At 34.5% G+C, this 22,013-nt stretch overlaps 1 protein-coding gene across 1 annotated transcript in view; it reads left to right on the forward strand.

Moving 5' to 3' along the window:
• IMPG1 (interphotoreceptor matrix proteoglycan 1) overlaps window positions 1–22,013 on the forward strand; it is a 102,979-nt gene that overhangs the window by 42,532 nt on the left and 38,434 nt on the right. The window contains exons 10-11 of the mRNA XM_074265432.1: window positions 2,738–2,814; window positions 4,043–4,409. Coding sequence (XP_074121533.1) covers window positions 2,738–2,814; window positions 4,043–4,409 — 444 coding nt within the window. The remainder of the gene's footprint in view (window positions 1–2,737; window positions 2,815–4,042; window positions 4,410–22,013) is intronic.

Below are 22,013 nucleotides of genomic sequence, written 5' to 3' on the forward strand. Positions count from 1 at the left end.
GAACCAAAAGAAGATACAATTTTAATACAAGAATCTTTATAGAAAGCAACTGTATCAATTGTCAAATATACCCTTTGCAATGAGTGTAACCATGTCAATGGGCTGGACAGCCAAAAATCTCAGGATTTTTATTGAAATAATTGCTATCCCCTCCCCAAAAAATCAACTAATTATTCCATCAATGACTCAGATTTTTCCTCATGGTGAAGACCAGATGGGCATGGTATATCAATCCTTTTTTCTTCTATTAATTTTATGGATAGTCAGAGGCAAAAAAAAAACAACAAGCAAACAAACAAAAAAAAAAAACCATCACTCCAAGAGTAACTTTCTGATGATGAACTTTTTCATTAATACCCAAACAGAAGACACAATCTGCTGCCAAGACTACACATCCACCACTTGATACACAACCACTGAAAATACACATTTTTGCTTTCATGCTAATTTATGTCCATTTTTTTTCTTTATGGATTTTTATCTATACAAAATTCCTCTATAGAACAGACATGAGCCAGACCTATAAACAGATAAACTAAAGCTTTCATTATGCTGCTAGATGCAACTAGGTGAGGAAGTTGATAGAGTTGTTTTGAACTTGGATAAAGAAGAATTAAGTTTGAACACTTATTTATTAACTAATTGTATGACTCTTGGCAAGTCACAACCTCTTTTACCTTGTTTCCTCAACTATAAAAGGGGATTATAACACCCTCTACCTAACAGGGCTGTTGTAAGGATCAAGTAAAATACTTTGTAAACATTCAAATGCCATATAAATGCTATCATCATTATAATTACTAAGTTAAAATGATAAAACTGGCTTGATAATCATCCCTGAGGAAGAGAATCTGTCTAAAAACCTGTCCAGAGAATTGCTGACCCCTTTTTTGTGTGATTGGAACTTCTCTGGCAACATATTCACTTTCAGAGATATGGATTTATTTTTCTAAGCAACACATTATTCATTCTTTCACTGGGGCATATCCTCTCTTCAAACCCAACTGCCAAATGGCTTCTCCCAAGAAAAAGTCAAATGACTGCCTAGAGTCACTCTCTAGTTAGAGGCCTTTTTTAAAAAACTAGCAGTGTTTGCATTTCATATTCTTTTGTCAGACTTGTAACATTCCAATAAAAATGCATCCCCTTAATGGATAAGACAATGCTGGAAAAATAGTTTTCCAAAGCAGAAAAGATAGATTTGAAAGGTTCTGTCAGTTTCAGATCAGCAGTCAATTAGAAGAGTCCTCTGCAGACAGAAAGAACAGCAATAGGATTTGCTTTGAACACCAGTAGCTTTGAAGAGAGGTCCCCTCCATCATATACTCCCAAGGAAATACTCTTCATATTGTCCTGGTTCAGCCACTCCCATGTGTGGACCAAATTCTTCATTTTTAAAAAACGGGGCATATTTTCTCTTTCCCTTTGATCTAATTACATGAGCACTTAGTAATGATCCAACATATCTTGTATTTATTTGGTCAAAAATTTTGTCACAAATTAAAATCTTAGAAACTAAAATATACATTTAGAGCAAAGACTAAGGCTTCCTTTGATCAAAGCAGGAAATTGAAGGGAGTAAATAACCCATGGGAATTTTCAGCTACTACCTAGAAAAAGGGAGGAAGTGGGAAAATAAATGTGTCATCAGTGTCTACCTGCCTCTGCCCTACTCACATTTCTCCAACACTTTGTACTCATAATTCTTGCTTACAATGATTTCCTCATTCCTCCTACTTGGTAGGCTTCCTGATTCTTCTAAGAACTTTCCAGAAGAAAAAACACTGGATTTAGAGTCAAAGGACATGATTTTCAGTCTGCCTCCAAGTTTTACCATCTACATAGATGTGACTTTTGGCAAGTCACTTAACCTTTATAAATTTCATTTTCCTCATCTGTAAAATGAAGATGCTAAATTAGATATTCTGGAGGGTCTCTTCCAGTTCATACCCTTTTATCTTATCCATAAGTTATTTTAACAAGAGAGAGAGGGGTTATTTGGAGTCCAGATCAACCCTCTCCTTGAATAACAGTGCCTTTCAGATACGACCATAAGCCACACAGATTTTTGCCTTATGGGAAATTTTTATGGCAAGAATTGGGCATACTGAAATTCTTTCTAATTTCATAAAAACCATTCAGAACTTGAACTCCCCTGACATAACCCCAGGTTACCTCCTTGGAGGTATCCATGTAATACCTATACATTATAGATCTTTAAAGGCTAAATATAATATAGTGAAACTCTACTAGGCCACAATTTAGACCCTTAATGGACATGCTTCCATTTTCTTCATTGTATTTCTTATTTCTATTTTCTAAGTGTTCTGGAAAAATCATCCAAGATTTGGTTGCACATGAATAAGTCTAAAGAGTTCTTGATCCCAGTTCTTGTCATACCCCTTTCATTCATTCATAATTTAGGCTCTTCAGCCTGACCACTTGATCTTTGTGGCACCTCCTGGAATTGTAACATATAATTGAACTGTGTAAATTTCCACTGTGATGACTTTTCTTGTTACATAAACATGAGGTCCTTTCCATTCATATTTTTTTTTCAATTAATCATTTAGATTAATGGTATTTTAGTTTTCATTAGCTTTATTTTAAACTTTTTATAATACATTTCTACCAGACTTTAAATATGAACTTGTCCCCACATTTTTTCAATTCTGAGTTTTACTACCTTACCCAAATGCTCATTGCCACCAAAATGCATCATATTTTTCCTTTGCAGAAATTGAAAACTCTGCAGAGAGCTTGGACCATGACACCCAAACAGTAATGACTGTTACCCTCGATGACCATTCATTGGTAAGTGACCTCAGTTCTTCAAACAAGATGTAAAGCATTTAAAATTCACCCAAAAATAAAGCAAAAACCAACATCTCACAAAAAGACTAAGCAGAACACCATGATAGAGCAAATTTAAGGTATGGTTTTAAATTTAGGTTACTTCAATATTCTAATAGCTGTCATACTTGGAAAAAAAAAAGATTTCTTCTTAAGATACAATGATCCAAATACCTGCTCTTCCTAAATCATGAAAGTCATTTTTCAATGTAATTCACCAATTATGCAATGATGTTATTACAGTTGTACTAGTAAATTTGTATTTTCCATAATGTCAACCGATTGTTCCTATAAATTAATCAGAATGTGTTGCATTTTTTTTCTATTTTCTATTTTTAACAAATGTAATTTGATCCTAGCTATCTTCCTAATCAAAGTATTCTTTAAGTTTGACTCTAGGTGTGAAATGTAAATCTTGTTTATAAAATGCAGGTATATCTTCATTTACTCATGATCCCTTTATATCTCTAACTTTCAAAAAAAATGTAAGTTAGAGGAACAAATAAGAAATTTCCAGCATGAACCAAAACAATATTTTTAGGATAAAATTCTGTATTCAAATTTAAAGAAATTTTTTAAAAAAACAAGAGTTAGCTGAAATCATGTAAAAGTCAATTTTAAATCAATCAATCAACAGCATTTATAGAAGGCTTACTGTGAGCCAGGAATTAGGATATCTCTGAGAATACAAAGAAGAGCAAAAAACAAAAATCAAAACCACTCTTGCTCTCAAGGCATTTGTTTATTTTCTTTTTTTAATTTTATTTCTTTCTCCTTTCCTTCTTCCCTTCATTTTTTTTCTTTTTTCTTCCCTTCCTCTCTCCCTTTCTTTATTTTTCTTCCTTCCTTTCTTCTTCCTTCATTTCTTTTTTAAACACTTGGTCTCCCTATCTCACTACCACTAAAAAAGCAGGGGCTACTTATGGGTCCAATCCCATCTTCAAGGAAGTTTGATCCTACTCCATTTCAATAGGCAACCTAGAGGCCTTCCTCACTGTTGTCATACTTTGAATGGATACCTGCTCAATATAACCCACTGAAGCTCAGAACTCTCAAGCTCAAAAAATCTTAAGCCTCAGCCTCCCTTGGCAGAAGGGATTATAGACATGCACCACATCTAATAGAGATGGTAGGAGTGAAAGCTCATTTACTATCATCTTTCTTTTCTCTTTCTAAACTCATTTTCTAGGATTCTATCTTGAATCTTGGTTTTACACTTGGTTATCCCGACTCTGAGACAGAAGAAAGATCAGAGCAATATTTTTCAAGTGAATTCTCTATTTACAAGACAACTGATGAAACTTTTATGACCCCTGTGAATTTAACTCTACCAACCTTTCCAACCGAGGAGCAATCAGTGTTTTCTGAAGGCTCTGAATCTGGAAAAGGAACTATAGGAGAAGAAATGTTGATTGACCACCACTCTGAAAGACTTCCCAGTCCTGTGGAGAGTATTACAGATCCTTTCTTGATAGATCAAGAAATAGAAGAGCCAACAACTGGCATCACAGAATGGCCTCTTCTAGGATTTGGTAGCGAAGGTCTATCTGGACAAGGTAAGTCAAAAAAAAACCCATTTACCTGTGAAATAACTGATGACTAAAGGCAAGGCTTGCAAATCAGGGAGAAGGAGCTGGAAATGGAAAAGCTGTATAAACAGGTGATGCATTCTATGATTTATATTATAATAAATGGATAACAGCATGATGTCAGCTACTATTTTGCTTAAACTGAAACCTTTGGTAGTTTTCAAAGCCAATTAACAGTTGATTTAAACAACAAACAAATCTTATGGTTGCTATTCAGCAAACTCTCATTGAATTTTCTCTATCACTTAGATGCTTCCAAACACTAATGAACTCACCATTCCACATTGGTCAAAATCATATATAAAGTTGATGTAAATTGTTAATTTATGTGTAAATAACATTTTGATTTCATTACAGGGACTTACTGTACTTATAAAATAGAGAACTCTGAATCTCACTGAACTTTTAACATTGTGTCTTTTTCAAAATAAATTGTGATTTGATGATTGAAACAAATTATAGGAAAATAAAATATAATAATTTGGTTATAACTATATGCATATAGACGATTTAAACACAGTTTATGATTAGAGAACAGTTTCTGGATTCAGAAGCCCTGAGTTAAGACATATTCAATCTAGCAACATTTGTCTCCTGATTCCTCCATGAAGAAGACACTCCATCTCTTAATTCAGGGAATTTTTTTTTCTTTCTATCCATTCCTGGAATACTCTTCCTCCTCAGCTCTGCCTACTTCCTTTAAGTCTCATCTAAGATAACATGTCTTACAGGAAATCTTTCCCAATCTCTCTTAATTCTAGTGCCTTTGTTGTAATTATTTTCTATGTATCCTCTATATAGTGTATTTTTATGTATTTGTTTATGTGTTATTTCCCTTCCAGATCATCAGTTCTTTAAAGGCAAAGACACTTAGCATAGTATCTGATACCTAAAAGGTACTAAGTAAATGTTGAAATTGATTAATGTTTACCACAGGAGTGGTTTTGGACAAGTAACATTACTGGACCTCAGTTTTCTCATCTGTAAAATAAGGGGGTTAAACTAGATGATTTCTGTGGTCCCACCCAACTCAAGTTCTATATTGTGATCTTATACAGGTTCATAGACTTGTAGCTTAACAGATGAGGAAATTGAGGCTCACGGAAATCAAGTAACTTGATCAATTTCACACAGGTAGTAGCAGAGTTGTGGTTTTTACTCAGGGCTTTTTAATCTGGCATACCAATGAGACAGTCCCTTATGAGAAGTATACATATTAATGGTAGAGATGACATATGTTCAATACACCTTTATTAAGTATCAATTATGTGCCAAGAATTGAGCTAAGTAGCAGGGACACAAAGAAAGGCAAAAGATAGTCCCTGCTCTCAAGAAGATCACAACATAATGGAAGTGAGAGATGGGAGCTGCATATGGGGAAGGCATAAGATGAAAACAATTATGATCAAACAAAAAATATACAATATAAATTAGAAGTAATCAATAGAGGGAAAATACTAGCATTAAGAAGGATTGGGAAAGATTTCCTGTAAAAAGTGAGATTTTAGCTAGAACTTGAAGTGAACCCTAGAATAAGAAGTGGGAAAGTGATAAGAGATGAAGGATAGATGGCAAAACATCTAAAAATAGAGGCCTGGAAGAGATGTATAATGTGTTTTAATTTGGTGGTCTAGATCAGGGCTTCTTAAACTTTTCCCATTTATGACATCTTTTTTCCCAAGAAATTTTTACATGACCCCATCTCAAATTTGAGTTGAGATGTTTATGGCAGCATTCATGCATGCACAGTGCAAAGTGTTCATGTTGTGTGTTCAGAACCAAGACTGCAGTGAAATTGTGCCATGAAACATAGAAAGCACTACCAGAAACAGCTCAGATTCATACTAGATAATAGCTAAATAAAGGGGGCTATTTGAACTTGTTCTAGCTCACTCACCAATCAAAACTATTAATTCTAGGGTAAGAATTCCAAAACTGAGGGGATTAACACCCAAAAAAACTGGAGCACTTTTATTTTCTGGCAGTTTGTCCAAACTTAACTGATCCAGATGTGAAGAACTCTGGCAGCTGTGGGGCAAATAGTAAAAAGAAATTACCTCAAGAACCATTGAGATGAGTAAAAAACTTAAAATATGATGAACTAGGTAGGCAAATGGTAAAGCCAAATGCAAGACAAATATGTGAAAGGAAAGGATAATGTCAATGAGACAGATTGCTATATGTTGCCTTGATTAAATGCAATCATCTTTCCCTTTCCCTTATATTGGATAAGGCTTATAGTATAATGAAGAATGAGAGGAAAATAGGCAAACAATAATATTTGTTAATCCTTATGATGGCCTGGGAGAAATTGATCAATAGAAGAAGGAAGTCAAAGGACTTGAGGGATATTCTATGATGAGAAGGAAGGCAACTGGGATTTGATAATAAAAATTTAGAGCATCAAAAGCAGAGCCAGAAAGAGCCATATATACAAACCTTTCAGCAGATACTATGTCAGTCTTAGATTCTTAATCCATAACTAAAACAATGCCATACACAACCAGTATTTTAATGTTTTTGTTGATGGTGATTAAAGAACTATAGATAATTATAACTGGAGTAGAAACTTCATGAGTTTAAGGTCCATATTTTATCTAAATTGTTTAGCTCTGTAACTATTTCAATGTACACTTCATAAATGTTTTTGAATAAACAAATGAAATGAACTATAGTTAATGTATTAAATACAACATGAAAGTTCCAGTTGGATGAGTAAAAAAATAGTAAAAATATTAAATGTCATAATTAGAGAAACAGTTGTACAGTTAAAAACGTGTGTATAGATAGATAGATATAGATATATATATATATATATCAATAAATCCTAGAATTTATTTAAATAATTCCAAACAATGATACCTCAATATTAAGAAATTATTAGTAAGATTTGGGGAAATTTATAAAAGAAATTCAGTTGACCTGGGGAAGAACTGATTACTACTGGTATACTTTCTTTTTTCCAAGTTCCCCATTCAAGGGCCAGGGGAAAAGTTCTGGCAACAGGAAAATTGTCTTATTAACTTGCTGGTTGTTAGGAAATTTATAGAAACTGGCCAAGGAAGTCCATGAAGAAAAAAATTAGCTAAAGGATGAAGGAGGTAGTTCTTTGTTTTGCAAAACATAATCTTAAAGGATTCCTGCTAAATTTTAAATTTTAATCCCAGGCTCGGTCCCTGCTTGGGCACAGTATTATTATTATTATTTTTTTATTTGGGGGAACTGACCTGTGATTTCTTGGATATTGGAAACTCCTGGTGTGGTACTTTTTTCACCACAGCAGATCAAAGCTTTCTCTCCAACATGTAGTTTTAATGAGTTGTCTGGAAGCATTGAGAGGTTAAATAATTTGTATAGAGTGAGAAGGCATTTGAATTCAGGTCCTTCTCACTCTATGATCCCCTCATTATTCATTATATCACCATTACCCTCTTGGCCACAATCTTTACACTAATTTGATTCCAGAGATAGAGATTTAAACCTAAAATCCTTAGGGTCTTAAAAAAAACTACTATAAATTTGTCATCTTCTGCTAAATCCATTATATTTATGGTCCTTTAGTACTCTACTTCACCTGCCCAAGCCTTAGTTTCTTCATCCATAAAATAAGAGTGGTAATGATGTTATCTGCTTTATAGGAATATTATAAGAAATACTTTGCCAACCTAAGAGTGCTAACCAGATGTAAGTGGGTATTATTATTAATATGCTAAAAGGGACATCAACTATTTCTAATCCTCCCCTAACCTGAACATGAATGTTCTTCCTTTAGCAAATTCCCAGCAAGAAATCAGCCAGTCTCTGCTTGAAAACCCCTACTTTGCTACATCTTAACATGGCCCATTCCATTTTGCTTAGAACCCTAACCAGGGGTACTCTGGGAACTCAAGAGACAGTTATCAAGTTTTTAGTGTAAGCATTTTAACTTGGATATAGGTAAATATTACAGAACAAGGCTTCCTTAATTTTTTCATTGATAGTTTAGACTTAAGAAAATATTGTAGAGAACATTAATAATGCAGATTAAATTTTAAAGTCTATCAAGCTTATATGTTTCAAATTAAACATTTGTTAAACAATTAGTAGTCCATCCCCTGACTCTAATTATAATGAAGGTTTTCCTCACATTGAGACTAAATTTATCTCTTTGGAACATCTACCCAGTAATTCTTGTTCATTCTATTTGGTACATAGCAAAACAAATCTAATCCTTTATCTACATGGCAGTCTTTCAAATGATGTCTCCCACTTTCCCTGAAGTAGCCTTCTCTTCTCCAGATTAAATATTTCTAGTTTCTTCTTGGGTAATATGTTCTAGAAGTTCTATATAAAAAATATAAAATGAGCATTTTAAGAAAATTCTTTGGGTAAAGGTAAAAAATGCAATAGGATTATAACTACTGCTAACTTTTCAAAGAAAGTGATATATCAACATACTACTTGCTATTGTTATTATTTCATCCCTCCTAAGAAAAAATGGGTAAACAAAGATACTATATAAGGGAAGAGAGCTATTCAAATATTTCCATTCTTAATCTCCATTTATATTGCCAATTTATTTTGAATATTTGCTGTCAAAGTACAAAATATTCTACTTGGAGGGTAATCATGGTTTGTGTTATAAATAGGTTTGTTTGTATAAGCTTTCTATGTAATTGTTCAGTTATGTCCAGCTCTTAATGATTCAAATACCATCCTTGGGGTTTTCTTGGCAAAGAGGCTAGAATGATTTTGCCATTCCATTCTTAAGTAAGTTAAGTGACTTACCCAGGGTCACACATCCAGTGAGTATCTGAGGCTGTATTTGAACAAAGATATTCTTCACTCCAGACCCAGGACTCTACTCTATCCACCTAGCTGCTATAAATAACCCTTACTTATCGTCTAATTTGACAATCCATTGTTATACTTTCTTAATAGTGTCTTGAAGATCTTCAGAACTGGACTTCTATTCACAATATTTGAGTTCAAATTCTGTCACAATTACAAGCTGTCTGACTCTAGGAAAGTCCCTTAACCTCCACCATCCTCAATTCCCTCATCTGTAAATTTTAAGTCATCATTATATCTATCACATAAGGCTATTGAGGATTGAATGAGATAACATGCAAAATGCTTTGCAAATCTTAAAGCATCATATAAACATGAGCTACATCCCTGAAGATGCAGGCCATAGATGAAGAGATGAATTCAACATTTATTAAGCACCTACTATAATGCCAGAGAAACTGAGGCAAAATAGAGAGTAGAGGTTTTTAATATTTTATTAGAGGGAGAGTTTGGACTGGGGGCAAAACAGGATCCATGTTGACCCCAGCTGGCTGGATTGGACTCTTGTCCCAAAGTATCCAGCCCAGAGCAAAGGATTCCAGAGACTCTTATAGGGCTCCAATGATCAGAAAAACAAAGGCAAAGGGGTGGGGTGGGGTAGAGTACTGGTGAGCAGGAAGTTCTAGGAAAGGGACCATAACATCAGTTCTGACAGGTTGGGGGTAAGAAGCAAGGATCATAAATTCTGATAAGTTGGGAAGAGGCTAGGAGTCACTAAGTCTGGTTCAGAGGGTCCCATCTAGGTATCTGAGATAAGCCATCTGCAGTTTTATGACTCTTGAATGCTAGTGGTCAGAGTTCCCAGCCCTAATTATCTCAGTCCTGACGTCCAGGAAGGAGGGTTGCCACTAGGGAGACTGAGGCTGAACAATTCAGGGAAACTGAACAGAACAATTTAGGGAAACTGAGGCAGAACAGTACTATGTGCTAGGCACCACATTACGTTCTGATGATACAAAAAGAGGTAAAAAAAAAAAATTAATCGCTGCTCTCAGGGAGATTATACCCAGATTGTAAGCACACATATATAGGAATCAATACAGTCAGAACTAGTCTAAATAGAAGTGAAAAAATGTGAGAATAATATCAGCTGTGAGCGTTTTATTTTTGTTTTGTGGTTACTATTTTAAAATATTTCATAGTAGCCCATTACTAGTTTGCTTCACTTTTGCTTTAGGGGGCTCTGAATCTCATTCTTCATTCCACACCAATTTGTTGTGGTCTCCATAAATGTGCTGTAAGAACTGAATTTTCACTTCCCAGGCTCTACCTAAAAGGTCATCAGCTTAGATGCCACAAGCATGCCAGCATGCTCCTTCTTTAAATTCCCTGAAAGGCAAGACTCTACATTCTGAAGAGGCATTAGCCTTTCCCAGATTGTTTGGAGATGATGATGCTCTGCTGTTTCCTTTCACAAATCCCCTGATGCCGAAACAATTAAAATTGTAGCTTATCCCTCAGTATCAATTCCAGAGGTAGAAAGTTTGAAAAATAAGAATTAGAATCTTCTCTGCTTGAAGATAATACCAATACCTTGGTAATACTAAGGTACTGTGAAATGAGTATCATGATTGAAAGCCCAAATTTCCCAGGTCTCATCTTTTATATCTGATTGTTGTTTCTGGGCAAATCACTGGGGGAGTGATTGAGAGAGAGAGACCTCCATGGAAGGTCAATGTGTGAGTAGTCTAGGCTGTAACTCCCCACCCCACTACTGACTGGAAGTATCTTTTATTAGGCAAGTTTATTAACTTTCCACGCTTTGATTAGATGAAATTTGCTAAGCTGAGAGCTGTAAAATTCTGAATGATGACAGGTTTTGTTTTGTTTTGTTTTGTTTTAATTCACCTTCCACACATATTCCTCTTGTTAGGAAGAATTGGAATTGAAGAATTTGTTTAGGACATATTTAATGCCACATCCTCTATTACTTATGACCAAGAAAAAAAAGCCTTAGATATAACCAAAAAATGTGATATGTTGAATTGTATATAGCATTTACTCTCCCTGGCCCCTTTATCCATTACTCATAATTCCAAGTTTGTAGGGAGTAGGGATCGATTCATCACTTAAACTTACAATTTATGAGCCCCTCCTAGTGTATTTCTTACATAAGTCAGTCAAAAACATATTCATTCAAAATAAAAGATATTCAATTAAACCACATGGAAAAATAATTGATAAGACAAATGTTCTCTATACACATAAAGGTGCATTGTCCTACTGATTAATTAATTACACTGACAATGGAAGAGAGGGGAGATATGGGAAACAAAATTGTAATTTGTTCTAAATATCTCTCTTTTAAAAAATCATTATTGAAGTTTAGATTAAAGGAGTTATAAAATATCCATTAGGAAAATCTGACTTAAGTAATAGGGATTTTGTGATATGAATAACAGATCTTCAGTATAATGTAAATGTCAAGAAAGATTGTTCTGTGTAGAAAAAGGGAAATGACAGGCTGAATAAGTTATGATATATGAATGTTATGGAATATTATTGTTCTATAAGAAATGATCAGCAGGATGATTTCAGAAAGGCCTGAAGAGACTTAAATCAACTGATTTAAGGGAACTGAGTAGAATTTAAGAGATTGTATTGTGAAAACTGAAAAAGAAAAACTTTCATTTTTTTCATACGCCATAAACAAGATAGAAAAATGGTAATGTGGTATTTACTAATGGTTGACAAATTCCCTGTGTTGTCAGGTTCTAGAAACCCTTGCTGAAATGTGCATATTCATGTGAAGTATATGAAAATGTTGAGATAAACATGAATCTAAACTGTTTGTAGAGGGGAAAATATGATGAAAATTCTCTGTAGATCCAGAATCAGATTTTCCAAAATATGGTGGCCATAGGTAATTGATGCAAAGGTTAATATAGAGCTAAATGGGACAATTGAAGGAATATTAGCTTTGTAGTTGGAGGACCAGTCTTTAAAGCCACTCAATCTGCCTTTACTACTTACTATTTCTGTGACCTTGGCTTAGTTTCTTAACCTTCCTGCATCTCATTTTGCTTAGCTATAAAATGTGGGGATTAATCTAAATTATCTTTAAAAGTCACTCATAGTTCTAAATCTATAATAAAGGGCTATTGTGTTTGTTTTAAAGGGAGGAGCCTTGAGCATAAGCAAATAATTCCCTTCTGAATTCTTGGCCTGATTTTCCCATCTATACAAGAACAAAATTTAAGTGACTTAAGCACCTGATTCCATTCTCACAAAGGAGATCTTGCAGTTTCATTTGTCCTAGGGTAAAAATTAACTAACAAAAAATAGAACAATAATGGAACAGGTATTAGAGTTGGTAGGAAAGGAAGAAAGCAAAAGTGAATGAAAAAAAGATAACTGGAGAAAGAACTAAGAGAGAGTAACAGGAAGAGTGAATCAAGTAGGGAGAGAATTGAATTAATCAAGTCAGGAAGTAAAAGGTATCAGACTGAAGATATGAGGAAAGCTTAGGAAATATATGACTCAGATTTCTAGGCACAGGAAGATATATTGAATACCTCTTAGCATCTAGGATCTGTGTACATCAGGAATTCCTTTCTCCCACTTCTAATGCTTAAAGATAGTTTCCTACTACCTTGAATCCCAAATTCTAATTTTTTAACCTAAAGTCTTCCAGAAGATAATTCTACCAGCCTGAACTGGAACCTAGTAGAGAACCAGCTAGAAGCCAGACTTAATACTTTCAGGTGGACAAAACTGTGTTATCTATGTCTTTTTTTTTTTTTTTTTTGGCCATCCATGCCTATAGTTTGTACTGTTGGTGCTTGGATCTTAACTCTTTGGTGGAACAATTCAATTCCATGCTTTTTCTCTAGAGTTCCTTGCCTCTTATCATATTCCAGTTCTTGCTTTACCAAGCCTCATCTTTGAAGTACTCTCACCATCCACTGTCTTCATTCCTATTCCTGTGCTCTCTCTTTTTCAGAGTTCCAGCCCGCTACACTGTGCTGTGAGCAAAGCAAGAAAAAATCATAGTCCCATGCTGTTGGTTTACCTACAAATTTATGCTGCATAATCTCAAATAGACCCTCATTGAAGCAAGGCAATTTTAAAATATTTCCCTAATTAGTTTAACTATGAGGCAGCTGGGTAGCCCAGTGGAAAGAGCACTGGGCATAGAGTCAGGAAACACTGAGTTAAAATCTGGCTTCAGACACTTAGTGGTTTTGTGACTGATCAAATCATTTAACCTTTGTTTGCTTTGGAGAAAAAAAAACCATCAAACCACTTTAGTGTCTTTGCCAAGAAAATCCCATAGATAGCATGGTATATAGGGTCATAAGTTGGACACGACTGAACAACACCACACTCTCTATAGATGCTCTTTCAAGTCTCTTCAAACATCCCATGGTTCCCTTTTCCTCCACATTCTCAACTGAGGACCTTATTTTACTGAATTATTATTTATATTTTATTGGAAAAAATATTTAGGCCATTTGCCAAGATCTCCCTTTTCTCCCCTCTTCTACATATTATATCACTCAGATGCTTTCTTCTATTATCTCTACTCTCATTTCTGAGTCAAATGAAAATTTTTGTCTCAAAAAAACCCCTTTGCAGGTGCAAGCAATTTCATTTTTCATCCAATCTTCTCCAACAAATTATTTCTTCCACTATCCTCATACTAAGCCTTAAGTTCACTCTAGCTTTTGGCTGATTTCCTCCTGCTATAAACATGCCTGTGTAACACAACAAGAAAAAAGAATCTATATTGCAACATAGGTCTTTGGATATGAAATCTAATGCTTCTGCTACAAGACTCCCACCAATACCATTGCCACCAACTTCCTTGTCACTCTCATCTTTGGGCAGTATCATTGGGGGGGGGGGAAAGCTGTCAAGGATTCACTTATAGAAGGTGGATACTTTCTCATGAGAGATCTTTCTTAATCAAAGAACTATCTAGCTTATTATGGTTTGGTATGTACCTAGAATGCCTTCCCATCTTAACAGTCCTGCCTATCAATTATTTTCTTTTGCAATGCCATCAAAGTCCAGCTGTAATGAGAAGAGAAATTAGGCATTATCGCGTCAGTGCTTCTTTTTAAAAGCACTTTGCTTTTTAAAATTGTTATTGAAACCAGAACCCTCACTTGGATGTGATCCACCTGCAGGGTCCTTTACTCCTAACTAAAAACAATTCTCGAAATCTGTACTTTTAATTTCATGTTAAATGTCTCCTTTTCAAGGAATCTGATTACTTTTTCAATGAATTTCAATGAATTCAAGAAATAGCTAACATTTGTATAGGGCCTTAAAGTTTGCGCACATGGCTTATCCCGTTTTATCCTCACAAGTCTGTGAAGTAGGTACAATTACTATCACCATTTTATAGCTAAAGAAACTGAGGTTGTCAGAAGCTAAATGTCTTACCCTGAGTCCTATTAAATATCTGAGGAAGAATTTGAAGTTGGTTCATCTTTACAACAATCTATTACTCTTATCTGTTATACCATGCCTCCCACAAAGACTGAAACAATAGCTAACATTCATATACCACTTTTAGGTCTGCAGATGATGATGAAAGAGAAAAAGGGAGTGGGAATAGAGGAAGGCGATAAATAGATGAAAAGACATCAAGAGCCCTGTGAGGTAGATGCTATTATCTGAGAAGGGATTTAAACTGAGGTCTTCCTCACTTCATTATTTCCTTCTCCATACTTCATCATGCTGGCTTCCTTGCAAAATTAAAGAAAAGAAAAACCTTACAGTTTTCTTTCATTTATGATATTTCTTGTTTTAGATTAATTTTCTTTTTGGAAAGTTTCAGCCCTCATTCACAAATTAATGAATTTCCTTACCTAGTATTTCTTCCCTTTGGGTGCCCCATTTCTTCCCACTGCTGCTTTTTCTACTTGATCCCAAAACATGGAGCTGGGCACATGATCCAGTTAGATATTTAATGCCATTTAAAGGTAAACCTGGGACAGGAGCTTTCAGATTTCATTATCAATATCCAATTTGGTTTGTGACGAACATATTCTATAATATTCATTTCCCTGCAGGGCTACTTTTCTCCCAATTAAAAACAATTGTCTTTTTCCTCTTCAAATTGTCTTTCAACTTCACTATCAGCCTTGCAGCTTACTTTCTCCAAATTCACGTTGTTCATTTTATAAGTTTTGGCACCAATTATCAAACAATCCATCAAGAACTATATGCAATCATCTTTCTTTAAACATATTACCCATTCAAACCACTTTCTTTTCGATTCCTAGGCCTCTTTTGTCTGGTCCATCCTGTCCTTTATTGTATGCCTCAGATAACACCTAGCACTTGGTCTTCAGAGGAAAAAGATATGAAGTAAGCTTTATGAGAAGGATGCCATATGAATTAGTCCTTGAATAATGTAAGTTACTTAAGCACAGGAACTTTTTCGTTTTGTCTTTGTAGCTTCAGAATTCTGTTCCTGGCACAAAATAAGTGTTTAACAAATGCTCATATATTGACTCATTTAACTTCCCTGGGCTTTGCTTTCCTCATCCAGAAAATGAAGGGACTGGACTAAATGAATTATAAAATCCCTTCCAGATCTAAATCTATGAACTTATGATTTTACGATTGATGGGAAGAAAAGTCAGTGCCAGTTATGGAGGATAAGATAAACAAAGGTATAGAAATGGGAGAGAACATGATGAAAATTGGGAGCAAATAGTTGAAGGGGAATGGTATGGGATAAGATAAACTTATAAATGCAATCACATCAACATAAATCCTGATTGTGACATTTTACTATCTATGAAACGTTGGGAAAAATCACTTAATCTCTCTGATTCCCCATTTCCTCACTAATAAATGAGGATATGAATACTCATCATACCTATGTCACAGGGTTATGGTGAAAAGTCAAATTCATCTTATTGAATGGGAAGTATGGAAGCAGGCTAGTACAATTAAGAGCCTTAGGCCAACTCCATAATTAGGGGACCTGAAATGAATGATGATCCAAATAAGGAGTGGTCAGACAATCCATTCCAAGCATGAAAACTAGACTGTACAAAAGTATGGAGAAGAGAAATGAAGTGTTGCATATAAAAAGATCTCTAGATTTATTTATCATGCAATCTCCTCTATTAGATTAAGAGTTTCTTGACAGCAGAGACTGTCTCTTCTATTTATTTGTAACCCAGTATTTTGCATAGTGCCTGACAGATTACTAATCAAAGAACTTGAGTTCACATTCTTTTTCTTTCATTCTTTTTGGGGTTTTTTTATGATGTTATGCAACATACTTCCCTCCTCCATAAATGAATGTTGTGGACTAGATTAACTCTGAGCTCTTTCTTCCAGGTCTGTAAACTCTAAACTCAATATGCAAATAAAGATGATTATTCTTTTTAATGTATTTGATTTGAAATATCATGCTGTTTCAAAGTCATTCTCCCAGAAGACCTGCATTCTCATAAAGCCCAATAGATCTAACAGTCACATACAGGATATATTCCAATTCATATTATCATTAATTAGCGGAGATTTTGATAGGTCTTACCTTTTTTTAAAATGAAGGGAATACAACCTCAAAATTCCCTTCTATTTCTAATACTCTGGAATTTTCAAATTACTTATGATTTTACCTTAGTAAAATACTGAATTAAAATTGGAAACAGGTGATTAACATAGAACACATCTAAATGTATTTTGGCATTCTTTATAATAGGTGGGGAGAGGGAGAGAATCCAAGAGAAAGATTAAAGGCCCAGTTTTAAGCAGATGGGTAGTAATAATCTTTTGCTTATTCATATATCTTATGTTTTTCAGTTTTTGCAGATTAATATAATGCTTCCTACACCTTGCCCTGCAATATGTCCAATACAGTTTTATTTTTCCTTTATGAATTGATGTTAATATATGTTCAAGCTCTGATTCCTCCAAATACAGTTTTTTTCCCTTAATAAATCTTGCAAATGTTTCTACAAAATCTGCTACCCATCTAATGTCTGATCAAAGGATATAAAATAAATTATTAGGAGGAGGGAAGAGATCATCAAATCCAAGGGCATGAAATTAATCAGGCATCTTTTTCTAAAGACAGTTCAAGTATCTGCTTATCAACTAAGGAGTGAGATGCTTAGAAATTTGAGTTTGAAATAGCTTCAACAGGAACCATTAAAATCTCACTCATTTTCCTATCATGTCTTAAAACTGTTATTTAAATTTCATTTTTAAAAAGTGTACCCTCTGTAATTTCTAATGGTTCACTCCAACTACTAAAAGTGTAATCTACTTTAATAGCCTGCAATACTGTATTTTTGGAAAAGACATACATAACTCGACAAGATGGTTGTTACTCTATTTTAAATGGCTAGAATAGAAATATCTGCTGCAACTACCACCTGGCAAAAAGCTCTTAGAATCCACACCCTTAGAATTTCCTGCCAGGGGATATTTCTATTTCATTAAGACATCGATAAGGAAAGATGTTAACTATATGATTTGAGGTGAAAGTATACTGTAATATGTTGACATATTCAAAGTCCTCTTCATTAACAGACTCATTGGGTCTAAGGACAGTATAGCATGAGGTATCATTTTCAGATTTGACACAATCAAGAACATGATGGACATTTTCAAAGTCAGAGTCAACTATAAGGCAAGTGCAGGAAGTAATCACATTTGGTTCTTAAAAGCAATACTTTTAGGAAATAGTTCTCAGCCCAACTTTTAATCTTCTTGTTTTTGATTAGAATCATTCTTAGGAAGATCCTTTCTATTATTTGGATACTGTAGATTTGGAAATTCAATGTAAGCCCTAGGAAAGTACCAAACTGGTACTTTGGATCTGAATTGGAATCTGAATTCCACCAAATCACAATCTCTTAAGTTAGTTTCCTCACCTGTAAAATGAATGGTGGGTAAGTCAGGTAATGTCTAAGTCCTCTTCTAAACTTAAATCTATGAGTCTATGAACTAATAATGCAGGCAAACTATAACAAAGAATTGTTGCAATTATCTGGATAGCTAAGGCAACAACAGAATATAGAACTATGGATATGCAGCTGAAAGATATCCCAGAGGTCATCTAGTCCAACTCTTTCATTTTATAGAGGAAGAACTGAGGTCCATGAAGATAAGTGATTTGTACAAGGCCACACAGATAGCCAGTCCTCAAAAGTGAAATCTGAACCCATGTTCTCTGACTGTGAAGTTTTTTGTTTGTTTTTCCCCCATTGTACCAAACTACATCCAGGCTTTCATCTGGAGTGGTTGTAGATAAATTGGCTAAAGAAAAAAAAAACTGACCACAATTTCCAGAAAATTATTTAGCTTATCACATTTTAATTGTATGACTACAACCTAAGTGAAAGTATCCATTTCCAGTGAATTTAAGTTTAGTTGATTCAAACAGATGACAAAGATCATATAACAACTGTAGATATCAACCATCTACTAGGTGCAGACCACAACATCAGAGATAAGAGAAAAGAAAAAGGTTAGGTAATCTAGGGTACACCTTGCCCTTATGAAGTTTACAATTCAGATGGAGGCAAAGGCATCAATACATACAGCAACAATACAAAATATTCCACAGTAAATTTCATAAGAAGAGCAACTAAGGGAGAAAGGCAGTTCTGGCTTTTCTGACTGGGAAGAATCAGGGGAGTTTTCTACAACATTTGAACCACAGCATTTGAACCACACTATTAAAATGGGAAGAAGTTCTAGCAGTAAAGAATAATAGGGAAAAAGTTTTAGGCTAGGGAATCAAAATGAAAAAAAAAAAGCATAAAGGAAAAGCATAGTTTGTCCAGAATAGAGCCTTGTAGTAGGTTAGGAACATGAATAATAGAATGTAAGGACACACAAGAATTTCTTGTTCATTGACTTAGTCTATAAAAAAAAAATTTTAACATGTCATCTATAATCCTGGAATTTCAGGATTAGAAGTGACCTCAAAAGATATCTAGTCCAACTCCCTTTAAAAATTACCTTCAAAGCATTTTGGACAAGTGATTATACAGTTTTTATTTCCAAATGTTTAAGTGAAAAGAAACTGCTATACTTCCAGAGGTAGCCCATTCAACTTTTACATAGCTTTCCTTAGCAGGAAATATTCCCCTTACTTCAACTCTAAATTAGCTTTTCTGAATTTTCCATCCAATTTTCTACTTCATCCCTAGAAGACTGAATGGAACACACGCCAAAGATCCCAATATATCTTCTCCAAGTTAAATAATTCCAGTTCCTTCTGGTCAATGATTGTCTTATAAAATTTTATCACTGATCAAAAATGGTACTGCAACAATGAGTTAAACACTTTTTTATATTCACAGATACTAGGAAGTGGTAATCTTAATTTAACCATATTGAATCATTGAGTATGGATTGAATAGTCCTTAAATCCATGTCTATAAAAGGAATAGAAACAGAAACTCCATTGTTTAGGTATGATTAGCATAATCCAATTATGTTACCTATTTAATATTCATATTAAAATATGATACATATTTATATACATTAGCATAGTAATATTTTGATTTTTAAAAACATTTAATTATAAGCTAAGTTCAAAATCACACCTAGAAATCCTAGGCCTCATTTACATTAACTTTGTAGGCTAGAAATTGGTTTTTCCTAGTATATAAGATATACTTATGTATTGTGGAGGTAAGCTATCACAAAGATAAAGAGTTATTTGCTCATTTTGGTTGCAAGAGTTGACCATAAGTAGCTGATCTACTGACAACCTAAGAACCCATGGGCTTCCCATTTGTCTCTCTGCTACATCCTTTGGACTTTGGGCCTATTTTATCTTCCTTGCAGTTCAATTTTCATTCATACATTGCCTCTTCCAATTCCAATGTAAAGTCCTTGCCAGGAAGGATGGTCTAACTTCTTCTATTTGTACTACCAGTGCTTATTACAATGATAGGTACATAGTAATAGTTTGATAAATCATAGTCATTAGGGTTAAACCATGGTCTATTCTTACTCCACATCCCCAAACTGTTCCCTGAAAAAGAAGACAGGATTGAAAACCCTAGAAACAATTCCTAGCCCACCAATATGCCTACTTGTAGGCCTAAGTTATTGGTCAGGCAACTATATCCCAACCTTCTTTGTAAATTGCTACCGCTGTTTCTGTCCTGGACAATGTCAATGGACTTTGTAAAGGATAAAACAACAAAATATATGCAAAGTGTTTTGTGAACCTTGAAGTGCTGTATAAATATTAGATCTCATTATTATCTCCAATATAAATATTAATTTTATCTAACATAAATATTAATATGAATTTACCTAGATACAATATAACCAAACTTTTTTTTTCCTACCATTCAGTCTTCATATTTTCTAATGGTATTTTAAATTCTTGAGTTTTGTGGTATCTTTTCCCTATTTACTCCCTTAAATGCAGTAATCCCTATCTCCTGAAGCAATTCAGTTGCCTTTCCTGGCCTAACATATTACTTGTTCTCATCTATTCCATTCTATCAGCCTGAAACTACTTTGTTTGAGATATATTAAACTAGACTCTAGGAGTCCCACTTTCCAGATCTTGCTGTCCCCCAATATTCAGAAGGAGCAGAAGCTGCTAATCTTCCAAAATGGCTTGGAGTCAGTCCTATTATTTAGAGTTGATTCAATTTGCAGTCTCATAGCACAAGTGATTGGCCACCTCAGTTTTCCAATTTCTCTACTCAGGTCATTAATTTCAGGACTATTCTCCTCCAAACTCAGAGTTTAACACCTTGTGCTGATCTTCTGAGGAGAAGGTTATTGCTGGAATACAATTACTTTTTTATTTTTATAAAATTTTATGAGGAATACATTCAAGCTTTAGCTAAGGCATCAGACATTGTATTGTTGAAATTTAACAGGTAGAATTCCTTAATTATAATTTCACATACTTGGAGTTTTTAATGATAAAAAGCTTCCATACAATCTTTCCTTCCCAAAAGAATTCTATACTTGACAGGCAACATGATATAGGAAAGCATGGGTTCAAATCTTCCCTCTGGCATATACTAGCTCTGTAACCCTAGGCACTTTTGAAAATTATTAATCATAGTCAAGTTACTGACCTGTATCAGTGGAACTAATTTTCACACTGGGATTTCCTATCAACAAATCAACAAGCATTTATTAAGCCCTTCCTATTTGCCAGGTACTATGCTAAGCCTGGTAATATGAAGACAAAAGTGAGAACAGCCCCTGCCCTCAGGTTATAGTCTAGTAGGAAAGATTTTATTTATATTTATATGCATACATATATACAAATATATAGATACATACAAAATGTATAAATGAATGAAAGATGGTTGGCAGAGAGAGACCCTAGCAATCAGTGGAAAAGGAAAAGCTTAAGGTAAAAGGCAGCATTTGAGCTGAGCCTTAAAGGAAACAATAGATTCTAAGAGATGGAGATACAAAGGAAATACATTCCAGGCACAGGGTGAAGAGTAATTACAATGCATAGACACAAATGGAAGATCAAATTTGTGTATGAGGAACAGTAATGACAGGTTGGTGACTGTAATGCTTGTTTAGGAGAATAATGCACAGCAAAACTAGAAAGATAGGTTTGGGTTATATTGTTAAGGATTGCCATTGACCCTAAATTCATGAAGGTTATACCAGTGGAATACAGTCTCTAGCAGATGCCACCATACTATAAGGTTCCAGCCAAACTAAAAAGGTTCCAAGAATGGTCTGGACAACAGATTGTGTCTGCTTTCTAAGGACCAGGCTAATAGAGCAGAGATAAAGCTCCTCATCAATCAC

The sequence above is a fragment of the Sminthopsis crassicaudata genome, chromosome 4, assembly GCF_048593235.1.
Source record: "Sminthopsis crassicaudata isolate SCR6 chromosome 4, ASM4859323v1, whole genome shotgun sequence".
Classification (NCBI taxonomy): Eukaryota; Metazoa; Chordata; class Mammalia; order Dasyuromorphia; family Dasyuridae; genus Sminthopsis; species Sminthopsis crassicaudata.